General features: G+C 43.0%; 1 protein-coding gene, 1 long non-coding RNA gene and 1 other non-coding gene across 4 annotated transcripts; all 3 read left to right on the top strand.

Annotated features, from left to right (window-relative positions):
• The first annotated feature begins 6 nt into the window (after positions 1–6).
• On the top strand, positions 7–8,205 carry LOC119087135. Its single transcript, XR_005090577.1, has 3 exons — positions 7–931; positions 2,675–2,736; positions 8,083–8,205. It is a non-coding gene; the product is annotated as an uncharacterized LOC119087135 (long non-coding RNA).
• Trnaa-ggc lies at positions 683–754 on the top strand. The gene has a single exon. It is a non-coding gene; the product is annotated as a tRNA-Ala (tRNA).
• LOC114688493 (exportin-T-like) lies at positions 4,580–7,120 on the top strand. 2 transcript variants are annotated; one of them, XM_028863082.2, is made up of 5 exons: positions 4,580–4,750; positions 4,899–5,018; positions 5,261–5,355; positions 6,059–6,128; positions 6,844–7,120. In XM_028863082.2, exons 1-5 carry the CDS (start codon positions 4,628–4,630, stop codon positions 7,081–7,083), a joined length of 648 nt encoding a protein of 215 aa, XP_028718915.1. In that variant the 5' UTR covers positions 4,580–4,627; the 3' UTR covers positions 7,084–7,120. The 2 variants fall into 2 exon arrangements, with proteins under 2 accessions (XP_028718915.1, XP_028718914.1); XM_028863081.2 differs by having other exon boundaries at positions 4,581–4,750; positions 6,841–7,119.
• Positions 8,206–25,000: the final 16,795 nt, after the last annotated feature.

Genomic DNA, 25,000 nt, shown 5'->3' with positions numbered 1-25,000 from the left:
GCTATCAAAACCCTAAGGTGGAAGCCATAAAATATACTCAAAGTACATAATTCCAACCCTTGCAGTCTCTATGAATCCTGGCTCAGTCTCTCTGCATTCATATATGCCTTGATCCACACAGTTTAGTGTATGGGGATGTGGCTCAGCACTAGAGCACATATTTAGCATATATGAGGTCCTGGGATTGATTCTCAGCTTCTCCAAGGACTTTTAACTTTCCTGTATTCATTTTCAGGATGTTTCTGCACAAAGTATCCCAGACTTTAAATTTTGGTGAGGAGATCATATATGCATAGCTAATTATTGGATGAAACAGCTCATCTCTCACCATGGCATCAATGTTCATTTCTGACTGTGACTACTTTTCCATGGAGACCGCCATAGTCTAGTGAGTAGAACGAGGTCATGCCTACAGGGATATGTTTTGTTCACAGAAAAAAAAAAAAACAAACTCAGCTTTCTTGCTGGTAGCAGTTTCACTAATAGGTGCTATTGTTGTTTTTTTTTAATTGAAAATGGATTGTTTTCTCATTCTTTATATGTCCTAAAAATCTTATCAAAACCCTGAACTGGAAGCCATAAAATATACTCAAAAGTCTTGACTCAGTACCTTGCAGTCAATAGGAATGCTGGATCAGTCTCTCTGCATTCATATAGGCTTTGGTCAGGGAGTTGGCAATGTGGGGATGTAGCTCAGTGGTAGAGCACATATTTGGCGTGTATGAGGTCCCGGGTTCGATTCTCGGCATCTCCATGAACTTTTAACTTTCAAGGTTTTCCTTTTCAGGATGTTTCTGCACAAGGTATCACAGACTTTAAAATTTTTTAGGAGATCATAGCTAATTATTGGGTGAAATTATTCATCTGTCACCAAGACATCAATGTTCATCTCAGACTGTGACTACTTTTCCATGGAGACCACCACAATCTGGTGAGTAGAACATGGTTTTGTTCACAGGGGAAAAAAAGCAAATTCAGCTTTCTTGCTGGTGGGAGTTTCTCTAGTGGGTGTTATTGTTTTTTTTTTTTTTTTCATTGAAATTAGGTTGTTTTCTCATTCTTCAAATGTCATAAATATCTTATCAAAATCCTAAACTGGAAGCCATAAAATAGCCTGAAATAACCTGACACAGTACCTTGCAGTCAATATGAATGCTGATCATTCTCTCTCATTCATATGTGCTTTCATCAACAAAGTTGAGAATATGGGGATGTAGCTCGGCAGTAGAGTACATGATTTATATGTGCGGGGTTCCAGGTTTTCTTTTGCAGCATGTCTCTGCAAAGTAGTCCCAGACTTTATCTTCCTCCATGAGGTTATATATGCATAGCTAATTATTGGACGAAATTTCTAATTGCTCACCATGACAACAATGTGACGACATTTCCATAGAGACCACTATACTCAGTTGAGTAGAACATGGTCATGCTTCGAGGGATATATTTGGTTTACAGAACAAAAGAGCAAAGCTCTGCTTTCCTGCTGGTGGCAGTTTCTCTAATGGATATGCTTTCTCGGGTGATAACAAGGGTGAAGAGTTCTTGCTTTGATAGAAAGGAAGGGAGGGCTGGGCAGAGCCATTCCCAGTTACTGAACAGGGAAAGCTAAGCCTGGGTTCATTATGATGACTGTTTTCAATGGCGATCCAGCTGTGTCCTGGAAAATGAGCATTCCTAGTTTTGGACTGAGCTGAGCTTGAGTTCCTGAAAGTGAGCACTGGAATCTTCCTTAGGGTGAAGAGGCAAATGCAGGGATCCCAGACCCAAGTAGGTTCACCCCCGCTTTGGGATTTGTAGGAGTGTGTCTCCAGAAGGAGAGAGACTTGAGGCTATTGTGCCTCTTCAGTGTGCTGTTCTGTGCAGGGGTGTGCTGGAGCCATTGTCCAGGCCAGCTGTATAGAAGAATTTCTAAACAGTCTTATTAAATAAGAATCACAGAGCCAAATACAGAGGTAATAGCCAAAGAGATCAGAGAACTAGCAAAGAGCCACAACTACCTTATCTTACCACCTAGCCACTCTCTCTTCCCCAGAGAGAGTTTCTTCCCATCTAACTTGTGTTTTTATTGCCTTGCTGTTCTGCCTTCTCATTGGCTCTAAGCCCAGCCACATGACTTCCTCATCACTGCCTGTCTATCCAGACCTCCAGGTCTCTATGGTTGGTACTAGGATAAAGGCTCGAGTCACCATCCTTGGCTGTGTCCTTGACCACACAGAGACTCTGCCTGCCATGTGATCTGATTAAGGGTGTGTGCTACCACCACCTGACTCCTGTTTATGCCTGTATGACCTTGCTATGTGACCTCTGATCTCCAGGCAAACTTTATTTATTAACATACAAATAAAATCACATTTCAGCACAATTAAAATATCACCACACAGCTGTTCTGGGGGAGGGAGCAGGAGGGACATAAGACAGTGTGATTACACTCTGTGGAAATCAGTATGGTGGTTTGTCAGAAAATTGGGAATTGATCTATCTCAAGACCCAGCCATACCACTCTTGGGCATATACCCAAGGAATGCTCAATCATACCACAAACTTTGTTTTATTTGTATTGATATAGGTATTTATCAATTAATATTTTAACTACTCCATCTTTAGGTTCCAAAATGATTGTTTTCATTGTTTTTATTAAATTGCATCATTTTAATCTGTATTTACATTTCTGTAGAAATTTTACAGCCTGATGCGGAGTTGGTATTGCTGAGTGTTCCATATTCATCTGGAAAGTCGGTAGGTTGATGTGTATCATGTTTCAGCATTTCATGTAGCTGCATATAGGATCTACCCTGAAAGTTAGTTTTTTAAAAATCTGTTCTATATATTATTTTCCACACGACTATTGTTGTATTGAAGGCAGTGTACAATCTATTATTATTCCTGAGCTTTTCCTTACCCCTTGTATCAGTCAGGTTTCTCTAAGGCAGTGGTTCTCAACCTTCCTGATGCTGAGACCCTGTAATACAGTTCCTCATGTTGTGGTGACCACCAACCATAAAATTATTTTCATTGCTACTTCAAAGTTCATAATTCATAACTGTAACTTTGCTACTGTTATGAACCATAATATAAACATTTGTGTTTTCCTATGGTCTTAGGCTATCCCTGTAAAAGGGTTGTTTGACCTCCAAAGGGGTCAAACTCACAGGTTGAGAACCACTGCTCTAAAGGAATGTAACTGATAGAATTTGGTCCAGCTAGTCCCACAATAGCTGTCTCTGGACAGAAAGACCAAAAATCTGGTAGTTGTTCAGTCAACAAGACTAGATGTCTCAGCAGTCCCAAGTTGGTGTTGGAGTTCTAGAAGATTCTTAGGGAGCTACTACTGGTCTTTGGTCTATATTGGAGTCCCAAAAATGTAGGTTCTAACACCAGCAAAGGGATGCCTCAGAAACAGGATAGAGGGACTTGCTGGTGACAGTGAGGGCAAACAGAAACAAAAGCTTTCTTCTTCCATGTCCTTTTATGTCGTCTTCCAACAAAGGTATAGCCCAGATCTAGGGTGGGTCCTCTCATTTCAAATATCCAATCAAGAAAATCTCTGACAGGAGTGCCCAGCTGCTTGGGTTTTAGTTGATTTCAGATGTGGTTAAGTTGGCAACCCAGATTTGCCATCACATTCCTCAATGAAAAAATTTGCCATGAGACTGGTATATGCTTTGAAAAAGTAACATTTTCCCACTAAACCCATAGCATTATTGTGTGTTTCAAAAATATCTCTTAATTGTATTTTGTTATTAGCCTTTCTTAAATATCAGAATTTTTATCTGTTTTTAGTATGTAATTGGCTAGTATGTTTTTGTTCATTTTTTTCCGTTTTCACTTATTTATTTATTTTTCTATTATTAGCTTGATACAGTATAAATTCTTATCCTAATTGTAAAATGTTTCAATGAGGCTTACCCAGTAATTGAGTAAAACCAGTAGTTATTATAAGCCACAGTCATTCTAGGGTCCCCCCTGCTATATAGCCTCCCTGGTTCTGTGGGTTGCAGTCTGATTGTTCTTTGCTTTATATCTAGAATCCACTTCTGAGTGAGTACATACCATGTTTGTCCTTCTGAGTCTGGGTTACCTCACTCAGGATGATATTTTCTGGTTCCATCCATTTGCCTGCAAATTTCATGCTGTCATTGCTTTTTTCTGCTGAGTAGTACTCCATTGTGTATATGTACCACATTTTCTTAATCCATTCTTCAGTTGACAGTCATCTAGCTTGTTTCCAGGTTCTGGCTATTACAAATAGTGCTGCTATGAATATAGTTGAGCATGTAACTTTGTTTTTGTTCATTTTTATTTTTATTTTTATTTTTTTTAATCTTATAAAAAATAAAAAATGGTTTTTATTAGCATGTCAGTTATACTTAATAATGGGTTTCATTATGGTATTTCCATACACGCACTTAATGTAGCCCAGCCGTTTTCACCTCCCAAACTGTTACTTCCTCTGGTCCTCTTGCGCTGTCTTGGTAACCAGTGGGTTTCACTGGGGTTGGTTACAGGAGCACGGGCACCTCACCAGTGGCCGAGCCGTTTTGTGGGTGCGTCATATAAAAAGTCTCTGTTCGGGTCTCACAGACAGACACTCTGATGCCTTGGCAGGAACTGGCAGACCACACGCTTCATGGAGGTGGAGGTGGCAGTGAGGTTGCTGTACATGCTGGCGGAAGCTCTCCCCGTGTCCCACGGTGCGCACTTCTCAGGTGACGTTTCAAAAGCTAGTGCTTTGCAGGACATGATGCGAACGGTAGGTATACTGAGCATCCTTCACTCTGTTGTGCGATAAGCGCCAGGGCCGCCTTCCTTGTTAGAGCTTGGGCTGTTTTTACAGAGGGAATTCGGATGCTGCGGGAAACAAAGATGGGTTTCTTCGTTTTTTTTCCCCCCCTTTCTAGTTGGTAACGTCAGGAGTCAGTTCCTACCAGCACACGTCTGTGACCCTGGAGTTCTTTGAAACTGTTGTTCGATATGAGAAGTTCTTCACAGTTGAACCTCAGCACATTCCAAGTGTACTAGTAAGTGCGCGCCTCACTCCCGCTTCAGTGATGAGAGACTGTTCTCTGTGACTCCTGACTAATGCTGGGTGACAGGTCTGTGTGAATCAGGTCCTTAAGATCCTCCCTGCATCTAACGTGTGTAACTTTCCTCCTGTACTCCTGGTCCTGCCCAACAAGTACAATTTGATGTGAGCAAAAAGTGCAGTGTGACAAGGAAACCCTTGAATCAGACCAGAAATGATCAGTGTCTCTTTCTGTAGATGGCTTTCCTAGATCACAGGGGCCTGTGGCATTCCAGCCCTAAAGTCCGAAGCAGAACCGCTTACCTGTTCTCCAGATTTGTCAAATCTCTCAAGTAAGTGTCGGCTTCCAGGGCTGGTTGTGAAGTGTGCGCTTGGAGGCAGCCGGGAGTTGACGCAGCCCCCCCCCTCCCCCCCAGGAGCACTGGGTGTTCGTGCTCTGGCTTCCTTCCCTGTGACTGACTGTTGCTGTATTCAGCACTAACAGATGGCTTGTGTGCATACTGTGATTGTTTTGTAGATTCTATAGGTTATTATTGAGTGGGTGTGTGATGTAGGTGGGAGTAGAGCTTTCCCATGCGGGATCGAGGTATCAAATTCAAGTCTTCGGGCTTGCACAGCAAATGCATTTCATTTTTAATTCAAGATGGCTGGGCCATCTCCCTAGGCCAGGGTGCATGTTTTTTGTTTATTCGCTTGGTCCTGGAGATGGCAAACTGATTCCATTGCCTCTGTCTACCTCCCAAGTATGGGATTATAGGCTTGCCTGTGATGCCCAGCCTGAAAGTACATTTTTAACATAATCTGTCATATAGAGTAGCTGTATAAGTCTTGGGGGCCGGGGTAGGTAGTGCTATCGTCTTGGTAATGTATCACTGCAGAGCAGGTGGACTTTTTAAATTGCTCATAAGCTAATTTTAGTGATCAGATTGGCTAGCATAAAACTGAGCCTTGGTTCCTTCCCTTTTAAAGGGGTTCATATTTCAGCAGCTTTTGAGCACATCACTTACCCTTGTTTTTCCTTTTGATCTCATTTAGTAAACAGATGAATCCTTTCATTGAGGAGATTTTGAATAGAATCCAAGACTTGTTGGCCCTTTCTCCCCCGGTAAGTATCCTCTGAGTGTCTTCCCCGGATATCAAGACTGCCTGTGCCATCCTAACCAGCCTCACCCTGCCTCTAACTAGGGGAGGGGAGGTGTGCGCACCGAGTTTATGTGGATCTCTGTATCAAGGTTGTTTAGATGACAAGCATAATAGGAATTCGGCAGTGTGGAGCATGTTCTGATTTCTCTGCACTGTTAAACGCAGCCGACATAGTTCATGGAGAAGAGAAGAAATCCAGCCTCTAAATTAGTCTCTAACGTGATCGTATTTCTCGTTCCCAGGGCCACGTAACATTGAAGTTTTTGTCTTCAGACTTAGGGTCTAAAACATTCTGTCAGTGTCACTAACTAAAGGGATTGAAGTTGAGATCCTTTATAAGTACAGTTTGATTCACACGTGGTTTTTGTTTTATTTTTATTTATTTTATATATATTGGTTTTTCAAGACAGGATTCCTCTGTGTAACAGCCCTGGCTGTCCTAGAATTCACTTTGTAGACCAGGCTGGTCGTGAAGTCCACCTGGCTCTGCCTCCCGAGTGCTAGGATTAAAGGCGCGTGCCACCACTGCCTGGCAGAAATTTCACTTTTTTATAAATGCCCAGTTTGTGAGCCGATGTGGTGGATGATATTTCCCATCTCTCGTGCTCGTTCTTGATTAAGTAAATGAGAGGCACTAAATGTAAACCCTCGGTTAAGACGAAATTCCCGCCTAGGAGAACGGTTACCAGTCCTTGCTGAGCAGCGACGACCAGCTCTTCATCTATGAAACAGCTGGCGCCCTGATCGTCAACAGCGACTACCCCGCAGAGCACAAGCAGGCCTTAATGAAGGACCTCCTGACGCCACTGATGGAGAGGTTCAAGGTTCTGTTGGAGAAGCTGATGATGGCTGAGGATGAGGAAAGGCAGGCCTCTCTGGCCGATAGTCTCAACCATGCGGTTGGATTTGCCAGGTGAGCCCCGTTGCAGTTAAATTAAAATGTGCGTCTACGTAGGCCGAACCTCTGCTGTGGACCTTTGTATCATGGATACACTTAAGTGTTTTCAGAGCTCCGATTGTCTAAACTGTGGCTAGCAAAGAGGGTAGGTCATTTGCTGGCTGTATTCTTACCATGAGGACTGTCTAAATCCTTAGTACTCCAGCTTCTGACTTGAGTGTCAGTCAGTCCTGTGCTTCAGGTTGGCCCAGGTGTCTGTGTACCAGCAGCATACTTCGACATCGTGGCCTAGTTAGTATTGGGGCCTTCAGGAGAAGTCCCAAGACTCCTTAGCTGTAACATTGCATCCCCAAGACACCAAGCGGCCGCTTACTTCTTTACCTCGCCGGATCCTCAGCTGGTCTTGTTTCCTCCGACTGGAAGCTTCTGTGTCCTCATCCCAATGACTCTCAGCTGAACTGCTGCTCAAAAGCCTGAATCTTAACCAGGCGAAATGCTTAACCAGCCAAATGCCTTGTTCATTTTTAAATGTTCAATGTAACATTGAAATGGATAATGTGCTTTGAAAGCAGTAGTTTCAGATTTTACCTTAACATGCAATCTGAAAGTTTTTTCTTTGCTTGGTAAGTTTCTATCCATTTACATTTTTTATAAAATCTATATACTTGGTCATTTAGAATCATCTCTGTTCTATTACATGGACACATATAAGCAACACTTAGCTTAATGACATTTGTGAGACCTTCTGCATTCTAGATACAAGGAGTCCTTAATCAGATACATGATTTTCAAACATTTATTTCCCCAGGCAGGGGCTTGTCTACATTCTTCAGCCATGGACTTCGAAGAGTGGACATCTGTCACTTTATGGAAGTCCTAACAATCCACTTTTCAACTTATCAAAAGTGTTTTTTAAAGCTAAGAAGTTTTTTTTTTTAATTCATGACTCTGAACATGTTAGGTTAGATATTTAGATTGATGATTCTCTTTTAGATTTATTTTTATTTTTCATTCTGAGAATGCTGCATGTTTATGTGTGGAATATATGCACATGACTACATATGCCCATGGTGGCCAGGAAAGGACATCAGTTCCTCTGGATCTGGACTTACAGGTAATTGAGAGCCTCCAGGTGAGTACTGGAAACTGAACTCTGGTCCTCTGTAGTGGCAAAGTACACTTTTAACTCCTGAGACATCCCTCCAGCCCTATTTACACCTACTTTCTCCCAGTGTGCTTTCTCAGGTAGCCCAAAGACCTTCAAAGGCATTTTGCTTTCAGAGAAAGTCGGGCACAAGGGAGGATGGATGGGGACATCTCTTTAGGGGCCTGTGCATGGCAATTGCCCAGACCTTGGGTATCCACATGGCCTTCCATGGTAACAGGAGCCAAGGATGTCAATCAGCCCCTGGCATAGCCCTTGGCAGCAGCCTGGGTCCTGATTTTCCAGAGTGGCAAGAAGACTCTGATGCCACCATGGCCCAGAGTGGCAGGAAGACCACACACCTCACACTGACCCTCATCGCCTTCACTTCTTCCTTTCTACCTCTTTCCACAGCACAAGAACCATTCAGCTACTCGTTCCCTCCCAGTTCTTCACCACACATTTTCTCATCATAATGGCACCCTTGCAGCACCAGACAGGTACATAGCTGTCTTCCTGCCATGCCGGGCTTTGAGGACCCAGGCTAGCCTGTGGGTGACTGGACCCTGATTGAGTGGAATGGTATCAGGCATGCCAGGGATGTCTTCCCACCAGCCAATGATTACAACTTAAAAAATTGTGTATATATTGTAAGCATTTCAGCCTAGGTGGAAAGGGGTCCTGGCGGTCTGGAACCAAGAATACGGCAAAGTCACCATAAGCATAGCAACTTACAGCTCTATTCCAGGGAAAGGTTCTCCCAGTGTAACAGCGCTACTCTAGCAGGGGACAGATCCCCAGCAAAGTTGTTAGAGCTTTGCTCAGGTCCCTCGGAGTGTAAGAACTCTGCGCCTAGGAGAAGGAGTCTCCAGTGAAAGCATCACAGTTCTGCTCCTCTCTGCTCAGCACCACTCTGCCTCCAGGTCATGTTGTTCCTTCTCTGCTCTGCTGTACTCTGGCTAAAGAAGGTCCTCCCCCAAATCACATTCAAGAGATTCCCTGGAAGGAAAGAATCCAAGGGTGTGGCTGCCGCTGCCAGGATGGATAGGAGCAGCTCCCAACTGAACAGGTACAGGACTTTATATAGTTTTTCTTAGGGGCAGAATTATTTCAAGGTGAAGATTTTCTGGGTGGGAATTGGTCAGATTTCAATCCCTGAGCTTAGACAAGCTCAGAAATTGGCTGGATTTTGTGCTCGGTGTATGGTTAGTTCGGTGCTCAGGACTGGTTGGTTTTGGTCAGGAGTTGGTCAGGGGCAGAGTATGTTTGCCTCTGGTTTCAGAGGCAAAGATGTTTCCTCCACTGGCCCTTTTTAACATTTTTGGCTCTGGTTGCAGGGCCTGTGAATTGACTCTGATCTCATGGTCAGGGTGTTTCCTGGCTCTGATTTCAGGGTCAGGATGTGTTATTTTGGCTGGCCATTTTACCCTACATATATGAGGACCTGTGTGGACATATACTGAGTGGGGGCCTGGTGAAGGCCAGAAAGAAGTATTGCATCCCCTAGGCCACTAATTGGGGTCTGGGTACACAGTCCAGGTCTTCTGTGAGAGCAGCAAGTCCTCTTAACCACTGGGTCATCTCTGAAGTCCAATACACCAAATTTTAAACACAATTAGTATTCTTCTACTTTGCTCCATAATTACAATAGACATCTTCTTGTACTCAGGGATGCCCAAGTTTCATTATTATTTACAATCCATAAGGTTTCATGTCTATGTTACTCAGGTTCTCAGTCCAATCCACTGCCCAACCCTGTCTGCAGGCAAGGACAGCAACCTGTCACTATAGAGCACCTTATATCTGCTGAAAGTATTTGAATGGAATCAGAGGTTAGAGACATCTAGATTCTTTCATTCATCTTGCATATATGTTTACATTTATCTGTTTTGTTCCATATGATAATTGTTCATTCCTAATACTAAATGGTGTAGCATTGTATAGCTACACTACGAGTTTTAAAGATTTATTTTTATTTTATGTGTATATATGTTTGCCTGCATGTTAGTCTGAACAGCACATGCATGCCTGGTGTCTGTGGAGGCCAGAAGAGGGTGTTGGATCCCTTGGAACTGGAATTACAGATAGTTGGGAGCTTCTATGTTGGTTGTGGGAATTGAATCTCTTTCCCTGTTGGCTATGGTTTAGGTTGTTTTCTATTTCTACCTCTTGTATTGAAATGTCTGAGCTTTCCCCATTTAACGAGAGAGACAGAATATACACAGAGACAAGGGAGATGGCATGTACTATGCCTGAGCCAGCCCTACAGTACCTCAAGACTGTGACAAAAAGGACAGTTCCTGTAATCTTCTTAAAACATACCCTGCTTTGCCCAAGAATGCTCCCAAATGGTTAAATTATAATGGAAAGGACCAAGCAGATGCCATGACAGGCTGCTCAGTCTTCTCTCAGAGATCAGGCCTCAATTTCAGTTTCCTGAGACTAAGCAAGCAGTTTCCAGGAGGGCCTTGAATAAAAGACAATTAATCACTGATGCCCTTGCCATTAGGGACAGGGATATAGGAATCACCATGCCTGGGCCACTGAGTCAGCCCCCACAATCAGTACGTGCTAGGCCAGCCAGCCTCCATGGCAGCTCAAGGACAAAGTCTGGACCACTGAGTCAGTCCCCACAGTCAGTATGTGCTAGGCCAGCCAGCCTCCATGGCAGCTCAAGGACAAAGTCTGGGAACTTAACCAGCCTTGCCCCAAAATGGATAACTGTAACCCCCCAACTATCCCTAGCCAATTAAAAGCTACTAACATGACTGCCACTCACATAAGCCAATCCTGAGCCTGTTCCTTTGTAGTATGTTGACCCCAAGATCCCCCCCCTTGCTTTAAAAACCCTGCCCCATTGCTACTCAGGGTCTCTCCTGCTCTGCTGCTGTGTCAGATGGATGGAGAGTCCCGAGTTAACTTGAAATAAAAAGAATATTTGCTTTTGCATCGTATTTGGTCTCTTGATGATCTTTGGGGTACTCTGGGTAAAACAATAACCACAGCCAATTAAATATGTACTCAGGTAGCTATAGCCTGCTTCACCAATTGTGTTTGAGATGACCAATTGTTCCTAGATTTCCCCTAGCTAGCTTAAAGGGGGCCTACGTGCTCCTTTTGGGGTCGCCATTTGTACAAATGGTAGACACCCACATGCCAGAATAAACGCTCTTTGATTCTACATACTGATTGGGTCTGGAGTCTTCTTCAGCAATTCTCAGACCCTTGCAGTATATAAAGCTTGTGTGAATTTATGTAAATAAGTCTTTTCAAGAAAATATATCTTGTTTCTCTGGATCAAATGCTTGGGAGTGTGATTGCCAGATCATAATTAAATATATCAAGGAACTGAGAAATATTTTTCCAAGTTATTGTCCTCTTTTCCATGATCCCCAGCAGTGGGTATGAGAATTTCATCCTCCACAACGTTGCCAGGGCTTGGTCTGTCAAGTCTTTAGTTATGACTATTTCTGTGGGAGTGTTGAGTGTCCCGTCAGAGTTATCTGTTTCTCTCCCCTAAGCTTTGAGGTTGTTGATTTTGTATGTGTCTCTTAGTGCAACATTTATTCAAACTTCTGGACCATTTTTATTTATTGAATTGTCTATTTCCTAATGGCTATTTTTGAGGCTTTCTGTATTCTGGAAACAAGAAGTCTGCTATCTGATACATGATTTCCAACATTTATTTTCCCAGGTAGGGAAAACATTTTTTTCTGCCATAAACTTGGGAGAGGGTACATTGTTCACTTCATGGAATTCCTAATGATCCAGTTGATCATTTAATGAAAGGGGATTTGTTATATCTAAGAAGTTTATTTCTAATCCATGATCCTGAACATTGAAATGTGTGCTGCTACAAGCCTTATGTTTAGATTGTATTTTAGATCAATCATCTTTTGGATTTATTTCTATTTTTACTGTATATATGCTTGCGTGTCTGTGTGTGGGGTGTGTGCATAAGAGTGCAGATGTCTATGGAGATCAGAAAAGACTGTCAGTTCCCCTAGATCTGGAGGTATAGGCAATTGTGGGCCACCATGTGGGAGCTGAAAACTGACCTCAGGTCCTCTGCAATAGTAAAATGGGCTCTTAACCTCTGAGATGTCTCTCTAGGCCTATTTAGATCAATTGTTCATTTTGAGTTGACTGTTGTGTCCTATGATATGTGACTTGTCTGTATTTGTATTTGCACTTGAGGATGTCTGGTTGTCCTGAGATAAGACAGAAAGACAGGACATTGAAGGGGACAGGAGAGGGGAAAGTGCCCCTCACCCTGTGACCTGGTTTGCATTTTTGTAAGCTGACAATCAGGAAAACTCAACCCAGCTCATAGAGCCGAAATTGCCTGAAAATATAATGCAACTATTCCTTAAGACACCTCAAAGGTGTTTTTTTTTTTTTAATAACAACAAATAAACTAGGGCCTGAAGTGATTGCTCAGTGTTTAAGAGCAATGGATGTCTTCCAGAGGATCCAGGGTCGAATCCCAGCACCTACCTGACGGTTTACCACTGTCTGTAACTCCAGTTCCCAGAGATCTCATGAACTCTGGTGCCCTCCCTGGGCATTAGGCACTCATGTGGTACCCAGAGTTACATGTGAAAAAATGCAAAAACATAAAAATAAATAAATAAACAAACAAACTATGCTTATTTGGGGCCAGAGTGCTTGTAGCCTTGAGATGAAGCCCATCAGCGCTCTCTTATGCCTAAGTCATATAACCACCTTACAAGTTAGTTTGATAAAAGAAATACTGGAAGAGATAAAAGATCATTTTAAAAGTATTTTTACTTAATTTTAAAGCCTGAATTTAAGCGTCATTTAAACTTTAAACCTTCCCAATTTTATTCTTTGAACAATGTAACTTTGAAAGCCACAGAATCTCCCTCTCCCACCCTTCCTCCCGTCCTCACATACACGTATGTAATGACACCTAATCTCAAGTCTTTCTCTAGTCCACACTCATGTCTTCATGAGTGAACTTTCCTTATTCTAGGTGAGTCGCTGTCCAAAGGATTAATAAGCTCACTACCTTTGCTTCACTCGGGCTTGTTCTGAAATCTTTTTCTCCAGACTAGTCATAGCTCAAGCTTCACCAAAGTGGAGGACACTGAAGAGACAGGGCACTCCTCAGGTTATTGGTCAAAGTGCTGGGCTCATCTCCACCACCACTGATAGTCCCAGAAAAACACGTTGAGAAGCATGTGGTTTGTTCAGTGAAGTGTCTTGGTATCTTTTCCTGGAGGCATCCTTTCACATGCCTGTGACTCCTCCTGTCCTCTTCCTATCCTTTTCTGTCTTGGACACATTATCAAGCACGCTGTCTTCACTACTCTAGGTTTATAAGGAGTTTTGAAACCAGATGTTCATCCTCCAACTTTGCTCCTTTTCAAGGTTGTTTTCAAGCTTGGGTTCTTCATACCCACTGTGAGTTTCAGAATCAGCCCTTTAGTTTCTTTCTAAAATGTCTGTTAAGGGTGCTGTTGGTATTGTACTGGATCTGTAGGTCAGTTTGAGGAGAATAGACTCCTTAGCAATGCTGTGTCTTCTGTCCCGTGAAGACGATGAATCCATGTATCTTAATTTCTCTCAGCAATGGTTTGTCCCATTCAGTGTCTAGACACTACATACAAGTGAGCAGACTTTTCCTAATTATTTCATGTTTTCTGATGTTATTCTAAGTGATAGGTATTTTAAATTAGAGTTTCCACATATTTCACTGTAAGTGACTGACTGTGGGTAGATTTTAACAGGGGCTGCTGAAGAATCTTTTAGTTTTGGAATGTTAGTTTACTCATTCTATGATGAAAATGTCCTTCCTGCTAACATATGTTTGCCTGTGTTTCATTTCCAGTATTTTGAAGTTGCAGAGAATTTGGTGAATTATGAGAAAGGAAACAAATGTCCAACAACGAATTTGGTGGAAAACTACTAAGACAACCATAGGACAAATGTTTGCTACAAATGGAATATACACAAACATAGAAAGTCCTCTATCTCACAACCAGCTCCCTCAAGGAACTGCTGAGATCATGGGTGGAGAGAGAGAAAGTGATGCATGTGAATATCTGTGTATGTATCCATAACCCCAGGAATGTGTGCATTGTGAAGAATACTTACAGTTAATCATTTCCATGATATATAATTTTTCCCATCACAAAAAGGACAAGGTTAATAGCTGTGTGTTTTACATCTAGTTTTGCTGTCAAGCATGCAGATTTTAACAGCAACTGCTGTGGGACTGTGTACAGATGGAGTATTTTATGTATGACTCTTGCCATTTCACTTATCACCATTATGCCTGCTAATGCTGCCTCTGATACCCACTTTCCTGTGCACTTACTAGTCTCCAAGCATTACTTGTCTTCAGTATAGTTTCACTTTTTTCTCGTTTGCTTCTTAATGTATTTATTCATGCATTTGTGTCTACCGGTACTACTCAGAGACCCCCATTTTTTACAGGAGTACTCCTTTTCCATCACTGTATATTGTGATGCCTAAATTATCCAATTCCATGCCAGTGGAAGGACACACACTCAAGCTGACCTGCTGCTCATTTGTTTCCTGCCTAGAATTCTGGACCATCTGACCACCCCTGGAAGGAAGTAATGGTGCCCATCTCAGTGCTTTGAAGACCTTGAAGATAAAGGTTTACAAATGACAACTTACAGAGGATGACATGTAGAAAGTCTTCAGCAAATGCTAGTTGTCATTGGCACTTTGACTCCTCTGTCTATCAATGTCAGGTTCTTCTATGAGAAGAACAGCAGGACTGCAGAGAGAACACGCAGAAAGTTTACAAGCTGATATATGCTCATGTTTCCAATATGTATGAGTCGTCAGTGCCACTGGTGTGTGTGTGTGTTTGTGTGTGTGTGTGTGTGTGTGTGTGTGTGTGTCTGTGTGTGTGTGTGTGTACACGTGTGTACATGGGTGTGTGTGTACATGGATGTGTGTGTATATGGTTGTGTGTGTGTACATGGGTGTGTGTAGGAATTGTTTGGAGATCACCTGAGGAGAGAAAAATTGTCATTGTACAGCTTGTACTGGACTGAATGTAGACAGGCTATTCCATCCCTATATTCAGTACAGTTTATCACATGAGCTCTCTCAGCTGCATTACTCTCTTTTCCATGAGTTTTCTTTCCCCTTATTCTGCCTTCTAGTGGAACCTGAGAGGAAGCTGTGGACTCTCCATCCAGAACCAGCTCCTGGAGAAGAACCAAGTGTGTGTAGAGTCTTATCAGCATGTTACCAGAGCGAGTGGTAAGATCATGTAGGACACAATAGGTGAGTCATTTCCTATTCTCTTCCCATCCCTCTGACCAGCAGCAGTTCTGTGGAGTCAGGATGCCATGTAGCAAAGCCTCCTGTGGTATCAGGTGGCAGCAAAGAGCAGCACACTTGGGAACAAGGGCATTAATAGACTCCTCAGATGTCTGAACTCTGCATGGGTGCCTATAAATGATGAGTACTAGAATAGAAGACGTTCACATCATTTTCTGAAATGGGCCATGAATTACTGTATCACATTTGCAGGTAGTGCTTATTAAAATGATAGACACACACAAACACAGCTAAATCAAACCCTGGGAAGTGGGGTGGGGCATATCCAGTTCTTTTTGATGGCTCTCTATGTTTAAAAATTATTGCCAGTGGGTTTGCAATTCTGTGTTCTAGTATATTGTTTCACAGACTGCTTAAATCCATCAACATGCTCTCTTGCTGTTCATTTAAATATCAGTGTTTTAGGTGGTGTGTGAAATATGCATCAGGTCCTTCAATTATGTCGTGTTTATCCAGAAAATTCACACACTGGCCTCTTTTGTGGGAACCAGAGTCCTGCACTGAGAAGACAAGCAGGGTCCTGGAGTATCACGTTAGATTATCATGTCAGTAAGCAGAGGAAATCAGTAATTGGAGCAACTCCATATATTACTAGTGCTTTAAAGAACACAAAGGGTATAGAACATGGTTGTGATGGGGACTAGTGTCAGTGCGGTTGTCCCAAATGTTCGGTTTCAGGAAGTAGCATTAGACCTGAGTCCTGAAGGACAAAAAGAATCAAGGCATGTGCAAACCATGTTGGTGGTGGTGTGCTTGTACTACATGGAGTACAATGGATCTAAGAGAAGAGGTCAAGGCCAGTGGCCAGAACCTTGGAGACAATGTGTGCACTGCGTGGGGATGAGATAGAAAGGCAGATATATGGTGTTTTCCTCTGTGTATGTCACTTGGATTATAATGTATTGTGGAAGGTTGGTGGGGGTGACCTGATTTGATTCTTTTGGTGGAAGGTATCTTACCACAGTGTAGAGATGGGCCAAAGAGGGCAGGATGAGGGCGTGTGTGGAGTCCGCCATTGAGGGATGTTTCAGAAGAGCAGGGGAGGGGTGGAATGGTTAGATGCCATGCTGTAATGGTGCACAGCGGGAGAGCCAGCCCTGCGCAGCCTTTTGTCTGGCCACGTGAACACACAGTGGCTCTGTTTACTAACATCAGTTGTTCTGGGTGCTTTTGACACATTCTCAGGAGAGTCTGACACCCAAAATAGTTTTTGTAAAAATTAGCAATTTTATAACATATGTCATCGATGAATTATTTTCAGATGTAAGCTTCTTCTCCAAGTACAACTGTAGCAGCATTTCCAAAGGAATGAGATTCTTTACTTTTGTCTAAATATAAAAAGTGAACACAAAATTTAGCCTATTTTTGAAAATGGTTATTGTTCTACAGCCTGTAGTTGTGCTGATAAAGCAAAAGAGTAGGTTTTAGGCAAAGTAAAAGTGCAATCAGTATCTAGATGCTACAGCTATTGCTTGTCCCCATGCTTTCTTCAGAAGAAGAATATCTTTCAAAATACATATTTTGCCAGGTGGTGGTGGCCCACACCTTTAATACCAGCACTCACGAGGCAGAAGCAGTTAGATCTCTGTGAGTTCGAGGTCAACCTCTAATTCCAGGACAGCCAGGACTACACAGAGAAACTCTCCCTCGAAACTGCACACCCCCCCACCCCCAAACTGCATATTTCATCATTACTCTGAGACATACACAGGAACCTCTGAGTGGTATTTAAAACAGGTATGATCCCTAAAAGACCCCCAAATCTGTAGGTGAGCATTGTGACAGACTCTTTTCACAGAGTGGAGAGCTAGGCTCAGAACAGAGTCTTCCTCTGTCTCCTCCTCCAAGAAATAGCCTGTCTGGGGTTGCAAAATGGGTCCAGGACATCCTGACTCAGGGAACCAAACTTGCTGAAGCCAGGAGGGTCCCACATCTCTCTCACTCTAGAGCAATGAGTGGTTCTCAACCTGTAGCTTGCGACCCCTTCAACAAACCTCTATCTCCAAAACTATTTCCATTAAGATTCATAAGAGTAACCAAACTCCAGTTATGAAGTTGCTACAGAAATGATTTTAGGGTTGTGGGTGACCATAACCTGAGGAACTGTATTAAAGGGTCGCAGCATTAGGAAGGTTGAGAACCACTAGTCTACAGACATCCCAGCACAGAATCTCAGATCTCAAGTAGGTCTGGATTCCTGTATCTTTCTCCCCATATACCTAGGGAGGGGCAGCCCAACGTCAGTGCTCCCACACTCCCAGCTTAGTGCGAAGGGAACCCTGTTCTTTCCCCATTATTTGGATCTCCACACACTGTGCTGTATTTTCAAATATGCTCCTTCTGTCTCCATCGCTCAGCTTAAGGATGTGACTGGTCACGTTGGTCCTTGTTTCCTGTTTTGTGATTCCACTGAAGGGTCTTGGTCTTTGGCTCTGCACATAGGGCCACGGACAAGACACTAGTAGTTTCCAGTTCCCCGTTGCTTACCTTGAGGAAGCTGGGGGTCTACGCTAGGCTTGCTGGCAGGAGACTTGCTCTCAGGAGCATGATGTCCTTGCCAGAGGCTGGACTCGAGGATGCTGAAGCACTTAGATCCATACTACCCTGTCCCAAGCTCTTCACACATGGCCTGGCAGCACATTCAGAGATATTTTTAACGTGGTCCCTAGACATTGCTGTTCCTTTCTTAGCTGTGGCAGGACTTTCCCAGCCATATTGTCGATCTCTCTGGTAGCTTATAGGTGGGTTTGCTACAGACATGAAAAGAAGTCATTGGTGAATATAAGAAGCCACAGTTTGGGGGCTGGAGATGTAGCTCAGGTAGTAGTGTGATTGCCTAGAACACAGAGTGGTGGGATCTTTGATAATCTGGGCATGTTAGTCCTCCTCTGTAATACCAGCACTCAAGAAGTAGAGGCAGGAGGAAAGAAACATCCTAGTCATATTGTTTATGCGAGTGTGGCTCCCAGGACCCATGTCAGGGAGCTCAGAACTGCCTATAACCCAGCTGCAGCAGGAACCAAGAACTCTGCCAATCATGTGATATTCCCACAGACAGACAGACAGGCAGACAGGCAGACAGGCATGCATATATGATTAAAAATAAAATCTAAACAAAAAAAAAAAACAGAAGAATCAGCTCCAGGTCATTGAAACAACCAGAAAACACAGTGGAATTTAAAATACATGGACATTAAAATGGCTAACATCCTTTAACAGTTTACAGTCTTGTTGGAGAGATGGTTCAGTGGTTAAGAGTGCACACTACTCTTGCCAAGGACCCAAGTTCTGTTCCCAGCATCCATGACCAACATCCATGATGGCCTGGAACTCAGCTCCAGGGAATCCAGTGTCCTCTCCTGGCCTCTTGGGCACCTGCATTCATGTGTACACACACACACACACACACACACACACACACACACACACACACACACACACAAATATACATGTTTTTAAAAGGTTTGTACATTCTTTTCCTTAAAAATTGTTTACGAATTAAAATAATTCTAGTGAATGATTAAACAAAAATGATCAAATATCAAGCACAAACAAAGACAATTTTCCTCAGTGTTGTGTGGCACGTGCTTGTACGTCCAGTTCTTTCAACACTGACGTCACAGGATCACTTGTGCCAAGAAGTTTCAGAAAAGCCAGAGTAATATACCAAGGCCCTGGCTCAAAATGAAAACAAGACAAAAGCCAGAAATACCTCAGAAAAATGTTAAATTCTTAGACCAGCAATCTTAGATTACAGGCTCTTTCAAGAGAGGTGGGACATTTTAAAATAAACTTTTGCAAGGAAAGCAATTAGAAAATGACTGAGTACTTGGGAATTCAGCAGTGCACATGTAGTAAACGGAAAGAAAAATGTTCTTGGGCCAAGAAGAAAACGCAGAGGAATAGAGAATTAAGAGTGTGTTTACATCAAGTGAATACTTGAGCTGGGCTGGTGGGGTGAGCTCAGGAGCCTGGCTCCCTGAAGGCTGAGGAGCAGGGTGATGAGTCCTAGACTGGCCTTGGCTACACCGTGAGACACAGCACTAAACATAAATAGTAGAAAGTGGGACTGGTAACATTCCATTCCCTTGTGGAAACCTTTCAGTTTAGTTCTGTGAATGGGAACCCAAATTCTTTTCATCTGATGCGAGGCTCAACCATGTGCACCACCCCAGCCACGTTCTTTCTTGTCACAGACACATCAAAGATTAGTATTTCCTACAGTGACTTATTTACCACAACACAAAGGAAGATGTCAGAAAATAATTACTGTGTCTCTGCTCAGATAGCTCATTGTCAGGGTCATTTCACTGAAGACAGCCCTTGGGTTAGGTGTAGGATTCAGTCCAGTGACAGACAGAGATTTGCCTGTGGTAATAAATGTGCTTTTATTTGTTTTTGGAAATGTTGTATCCAGGAAGGAAAAGTACTTTAAAATGTTGTTTTTTGAGACAGGGTTTCTCTGTGTAGCTTTGGAGCCTATCCTGGAACTCACTCTGAGGCCCAAGCTGGCCTCGAACTCACAAAGATGCACCTGCCTCTGCCTCTCGAGTGCGGGGATTAAAGGCATGAGCCACCACCACCGGGTACTTTAAAATGTAAACTGAGAAAATACTCGTGCTCCGGCTGGTAAAACTAGGGCTGGGGAGATAGCTAAATCAGTAAAGGGCTTGCCTTGTAGGCACGAGGACCCGAGTTCCATCCCCGAATGCATCATTAAGAAAATGAAGCAAAACTAGAGCTGAAAAAAAATAACAGGTGACACCCGCTTGCCTGTGAAGGTGGAGACTGCAGGTCCCTGGTGCTTGCTGGCCCGCCTACCTAGCCTACCTGGGTGTTCCAGGCACGTGAGAAAGAAACCTTCTCTAATCAACACCAAAGGGGTGGTGCCTGAGGTACAACACTGGAGGCTGTCTTCTGTCCCCTGCTACATGCATGTATGCCCCAATACACCTTTAACACACACACACACACACACACACACACACACACACACACAATTGATAAAGGATGTACACACCTTCCACACTTCGGGAAAGTATCGTGTTCAGTTTCAACTACATGGACAAGTGGAACGTACTCTGATTCTGTACGCATGCATGTGAGTGTTTGTGTTTACACACATGGCTCCACCATCTCTACCTAACGTTGCAACTTTATATTAACCTTAGATTAGGATTGGTTTCCACTCTCAGGTTTAGATTACATATACCTAAGACGTGAATTTTTATATGCCAGGAATGTATGCAGAGGTGAAAAAGAAACTGCCCACACTCCAGAGGTAAGGTCCCATCGAGTCCAGTTCACAGCCTTTTTTCCCCTCCCACCCCCTCATAGACTCCATGTGGCCTTAGGCGCTCACAGATGCAGTTGGCATTATGGCCAGCAGATGGCAGCCAAACTATGTTCCTACATCGTTTTCATTAAAAGGGTTGATGTTTTACAGAGCAGCAATGTATTGTTAGGTTGCTTGGAAGCTTTGCAGATGCACTAGAGCAGTTTCATTTATGGATTACTGCAAATCTCGTGCTCAACAACTCACTTCATCTTCCCTCAGTGTATAGTGAGGAGTGCAGACTGGATACAGAGGGCTGATCTGTAGAGAATATGGTGTTCACACTTGAATTACCTGACATTCAGATGACTTTCCCAGACCTTCCATCCTCTCTCCAGGAGGCTCTGGTACAGCCACCCAGATCCCTCCCTGTCAGACAACTTCACTCTTGGTCAATCAATGGCATTGTGTTGCACTATGCTTGTTGGTGCCTTCCAAGAGAAACCTGAAGTTTGTGGTATGTTTTATAAGTACTCTTTTGTGCTTATCATTTTTACAGGCAAATTAGAGTCATTTTGTCCAAGATGGTTTGGTTTTGTGTGTATGTTTGTGTGGTGTGTGAATTTGCCCATTTACATGCATGTGGAAGCCACAAGAGGACGTTGGGTGGCCTGTTCCATAACTGTCTGTCTTATTCACTGGAGACAGGGTTTCTCACTAAACTTGCAAAATAGGCTGGAAGCCAGCAAGTCCTGCCCAACAACCCATCTCCCACAGCAGTGGGGTCCCAGATGCATTTGTCACTATGGCCAACATTTTTATTTTTGAAAGTCTTGGTGGAAAGGATAGTCGTAGAGTACAGGAATACTGTGGGCCACTGGTAAGGAAGTTCAGCCTGTCGCTACCATGGGGAAAATGTTTTCTATGAGAGCAACAGCAATCTTTTATTTTTGTACTTTGAAACTTCTGGATAAACAGCTAGAGACATACAAGGAAGACTGATGTACATCAGTTATGATCCTTGTCACCCAACTTTGTCATTATTATGATCATCTTCTCAGGAAAATATATTTTATTCATTCAAGCAGTAGCTCACTCTGTAGCCCAGGTTGGTCTGGAACTCACTGTGTAGCCCAAGCTGGGTTGAACTTGTAATACAATGTAGCATACTGTTTGTTTATTTTCGTTTCAAGAATGCTAAGTCCTAACTCGCGGAACACCAGGTCCAGGAGAATCCACCGGTTATGCTGACCCAGCTCCTGCCTCTGTGCCACCTTAAGCTTTGGTGGTCCAGCATTTGCATGATGGTAGGATTTAATGTCCTTTCGTTATCACAGCAAAGGAAGACTTTTGGACATTTCCCCCCTTCACACACCCTTTTCTGACCAGACTATGGGATATGGCATCACAGATGAAGTGTAAACTCTTTATACCTTGTCGTCCTGCCACAGAGCAGAAGTAGTGTATAACATCACCTCTGTGAGAAAACTGTCCCTGTTGAGAATTCAGGCAACATTTCTGTAGGAGCAAATATGAAGCCACACTCTTCCCTTACTTGACATGTGATGCTGGAATCCTTGATTTGCATTTGCCAGGCTGCTGAAGTATGCATCATTTAAGCAGACAAACAGTGTTCTCTGTACAGAACTGATCATTGGAACAACTTAGGATTTAGGGATCAGAGTTTTACAATGTACATCCTGGTCCAACTTTCTCCTCCTTCCCAGAGAAGAGAGGATGGTTCAGAGGTTCAGTCCATCATGACCAGGAGCATCGCAGCATGCAGGCAGACTTGGTGCTGTAGCTGAGAGTCCTACATCTTGACTCAGAAGCAACAGGATGTCCACTGCTTGTCACACTGAATGAAACTTTAGAAAAAGGCCTTAAAGCCACCCCCCATAATGACACACTTCCAACAGAAGGTGTGGCCCAGATTAAAGGTGTGCCCTCCAGCCTCAAGGTCTGGGTTAAAGACTTGTGTCATCCAGGCTCCTCCAACAAGACCACACTTCCTCTAACAAGGCCACACCTCCTAATAGTGCCTCTCCATATGAGCTTTTGGGGGCCAAATACATTCAAACTATGACACACACAGTTGTTCTCTTCAGGTACTTTGTTGAATATGGACAAATGAAAACATTGGAGGAATTATTAAAACAGGAAATTGTAAGAACTTTGGTTTCTCACGCTGCTTGAAGAAGCAGGCCAACTGGGGAAAGGAAGTCTCTTGAGTCATTCCTTCTGAGTGGGCACAGATATCCACAGGGAAATGTCCTTTGATAAGCATCTATACATTGAGATGGTGGGACATGCAGGTAGGGAGTTGTACTCACAGTCCCTATCACACAATACATTTCTAATACACTCAAATAAGTTAATTACATGCTCAGCCCCTGGGGAGCTGAAGAGATAGATGGTTCAGCTGGTAAAAGCACGTCTTGCTCCTCCAGAGGACCTGAGTTCAGATCCCAGCACCAATGACAGGAAGCACAGAACTGTCTATAACTCCAGCTTTGGGGGATGCAACACCTCTGGGCACTGACATTCACATACACAGACCTCCCCCCTTAATTAAAACTAAAATCTAAAGACAAAAACAACCAAAGAAAATGGGGAAAATTTGGTACTTATTGTAGGCAGAACTTTCTCTCCCACCCACCTGTTTCCAAATACCTAGCAGCTGCTTCCCAAATAATTGACTCAGAGGCTTAATATTACTTATAAATGCTCAGCCAGTAGCTCAGGCTTATTGTTAACTAGATCTTACACTTAACCCATAATTCAATGTTTTAGTAAACCAATCCTAGTGACAAATCTTTACAGTGTACAAGAGCATTATCCCAAAGCAACTTGTCCTATTATATTTTGAGGGAAAGTTTTGTTTCTGCTTATAATAATTATACCATTTCATGGTGAGAAAAACAATCTCTTAAAAATGGAGTCAGGTGACATCTGATGACCCATGTGAGAATTGCATGACTGCAAGCCAACTAAATAGCCAGTTGGTCTGTAGGCAGGAGAACTGGAACAGGTGAGGGAGATTCGTGGTTCCATGCATTCAGGGCAACAGAGAAGTCAGTGTTCTCTGGATCCTGGCATCTTCTGGACATAACAGGAAAGCTTTTGAGAAGTTACTGGTTCTATTTATTTCTACTAGTTATCTCTAAAATGGGTCTATGGGTCCTTACAAAACTAAAATCCTTCACAGACTATATGATACATAGAAGGACCTCAACACAGTCCATCCTGGCCCAGCTTTCTCCTTCCTGCCATAGAAATGATGAGAGTGGCTGGAATCAAACAGTATGACTGACACACACACACCTGGAAGTATAGCAATAAGAATTAGCACACATCCATGCTTGCATTGAGATGAAAGCTTTGGAGCCATTATTGTGATGTAGATTGATGTTGATGATGGGTTAAGGAGGAAAGATCATTGAATGGTTTCTTTATTCCACATTAATTCTGTCTTCTTGATATATAGTTGAGTATCAGGACATTGATATTGATATTGTTGATACTGATATTCAGTATTGGATTCCCACTGGCTGATACTTGACAGGAACATACTCACACATGAGAGAGAGAAGGAGGAATCATGGCCCCTGGCCTTTACAGCCAATTCATCGTATCCTGGAGATTTCCTGTACTGTGATGCCCTCTGCTCCATTAGCTTCTCCATAGACACAGGGTTGCTGGCTGAGCAGGCACAAGCATCCAAAAGCATGAGCATGGCAGTTTTCATTGACAAAGGAGTCTAAGAAGTACCCTTTCCAGAAGTAGAATCTCATTTCTTCCCCTTAGTTGACTTTGTGTGATTCCTTGTTAGTTTTTGTTCTGACATGTGTAAATTGGGGAAATGGTGCTTTCCTCCTAGAACAGTTAGGAGAGAATAATGTAAAACATATGATTGTTGAGATGTGTGCAGCTGTCAATGAAACTATAGATAGCATAGATTAGGATCCAGACTCCAACTTTCCTTTCTTCTGGCAAGTGTTCCTGAGATTCCTGCAGTCAGTATGTCTGGGACTATTTGATATGAGTAGCCATGCTACCATTACTGATCTTGTACATATTTTGGGGATACACATGCTTGGGACTCTGTCCTCCACATTGCCAAGTGAGCATTAGTTGTGGAGGTCTCACATTTTGCTTTTTGTCACTGTT

Source organism: Peromyscus leucopus, unplaced genomic scaffold, assembly GCF_004664715.2.
Source record: "Peromyscus leucopus breed LL Stock unplaced genomic scaffold, UCI_PerLeu_2.1 scaffold_1382, whole genome shotgun sequence".
In the NCBI taxonomy this organism is placed as follows: Eukaryota; Metazoa; Chordata; class Mammalia; order Rodentia; family Cricetidae; genus Peromyscus; species Peromyscus leucopus.
The sequence above is the reverse complement of the archived record's forward strand: the minus strand, read 5'-3'. Positions and strand labels throughout refer to the sequence as shown.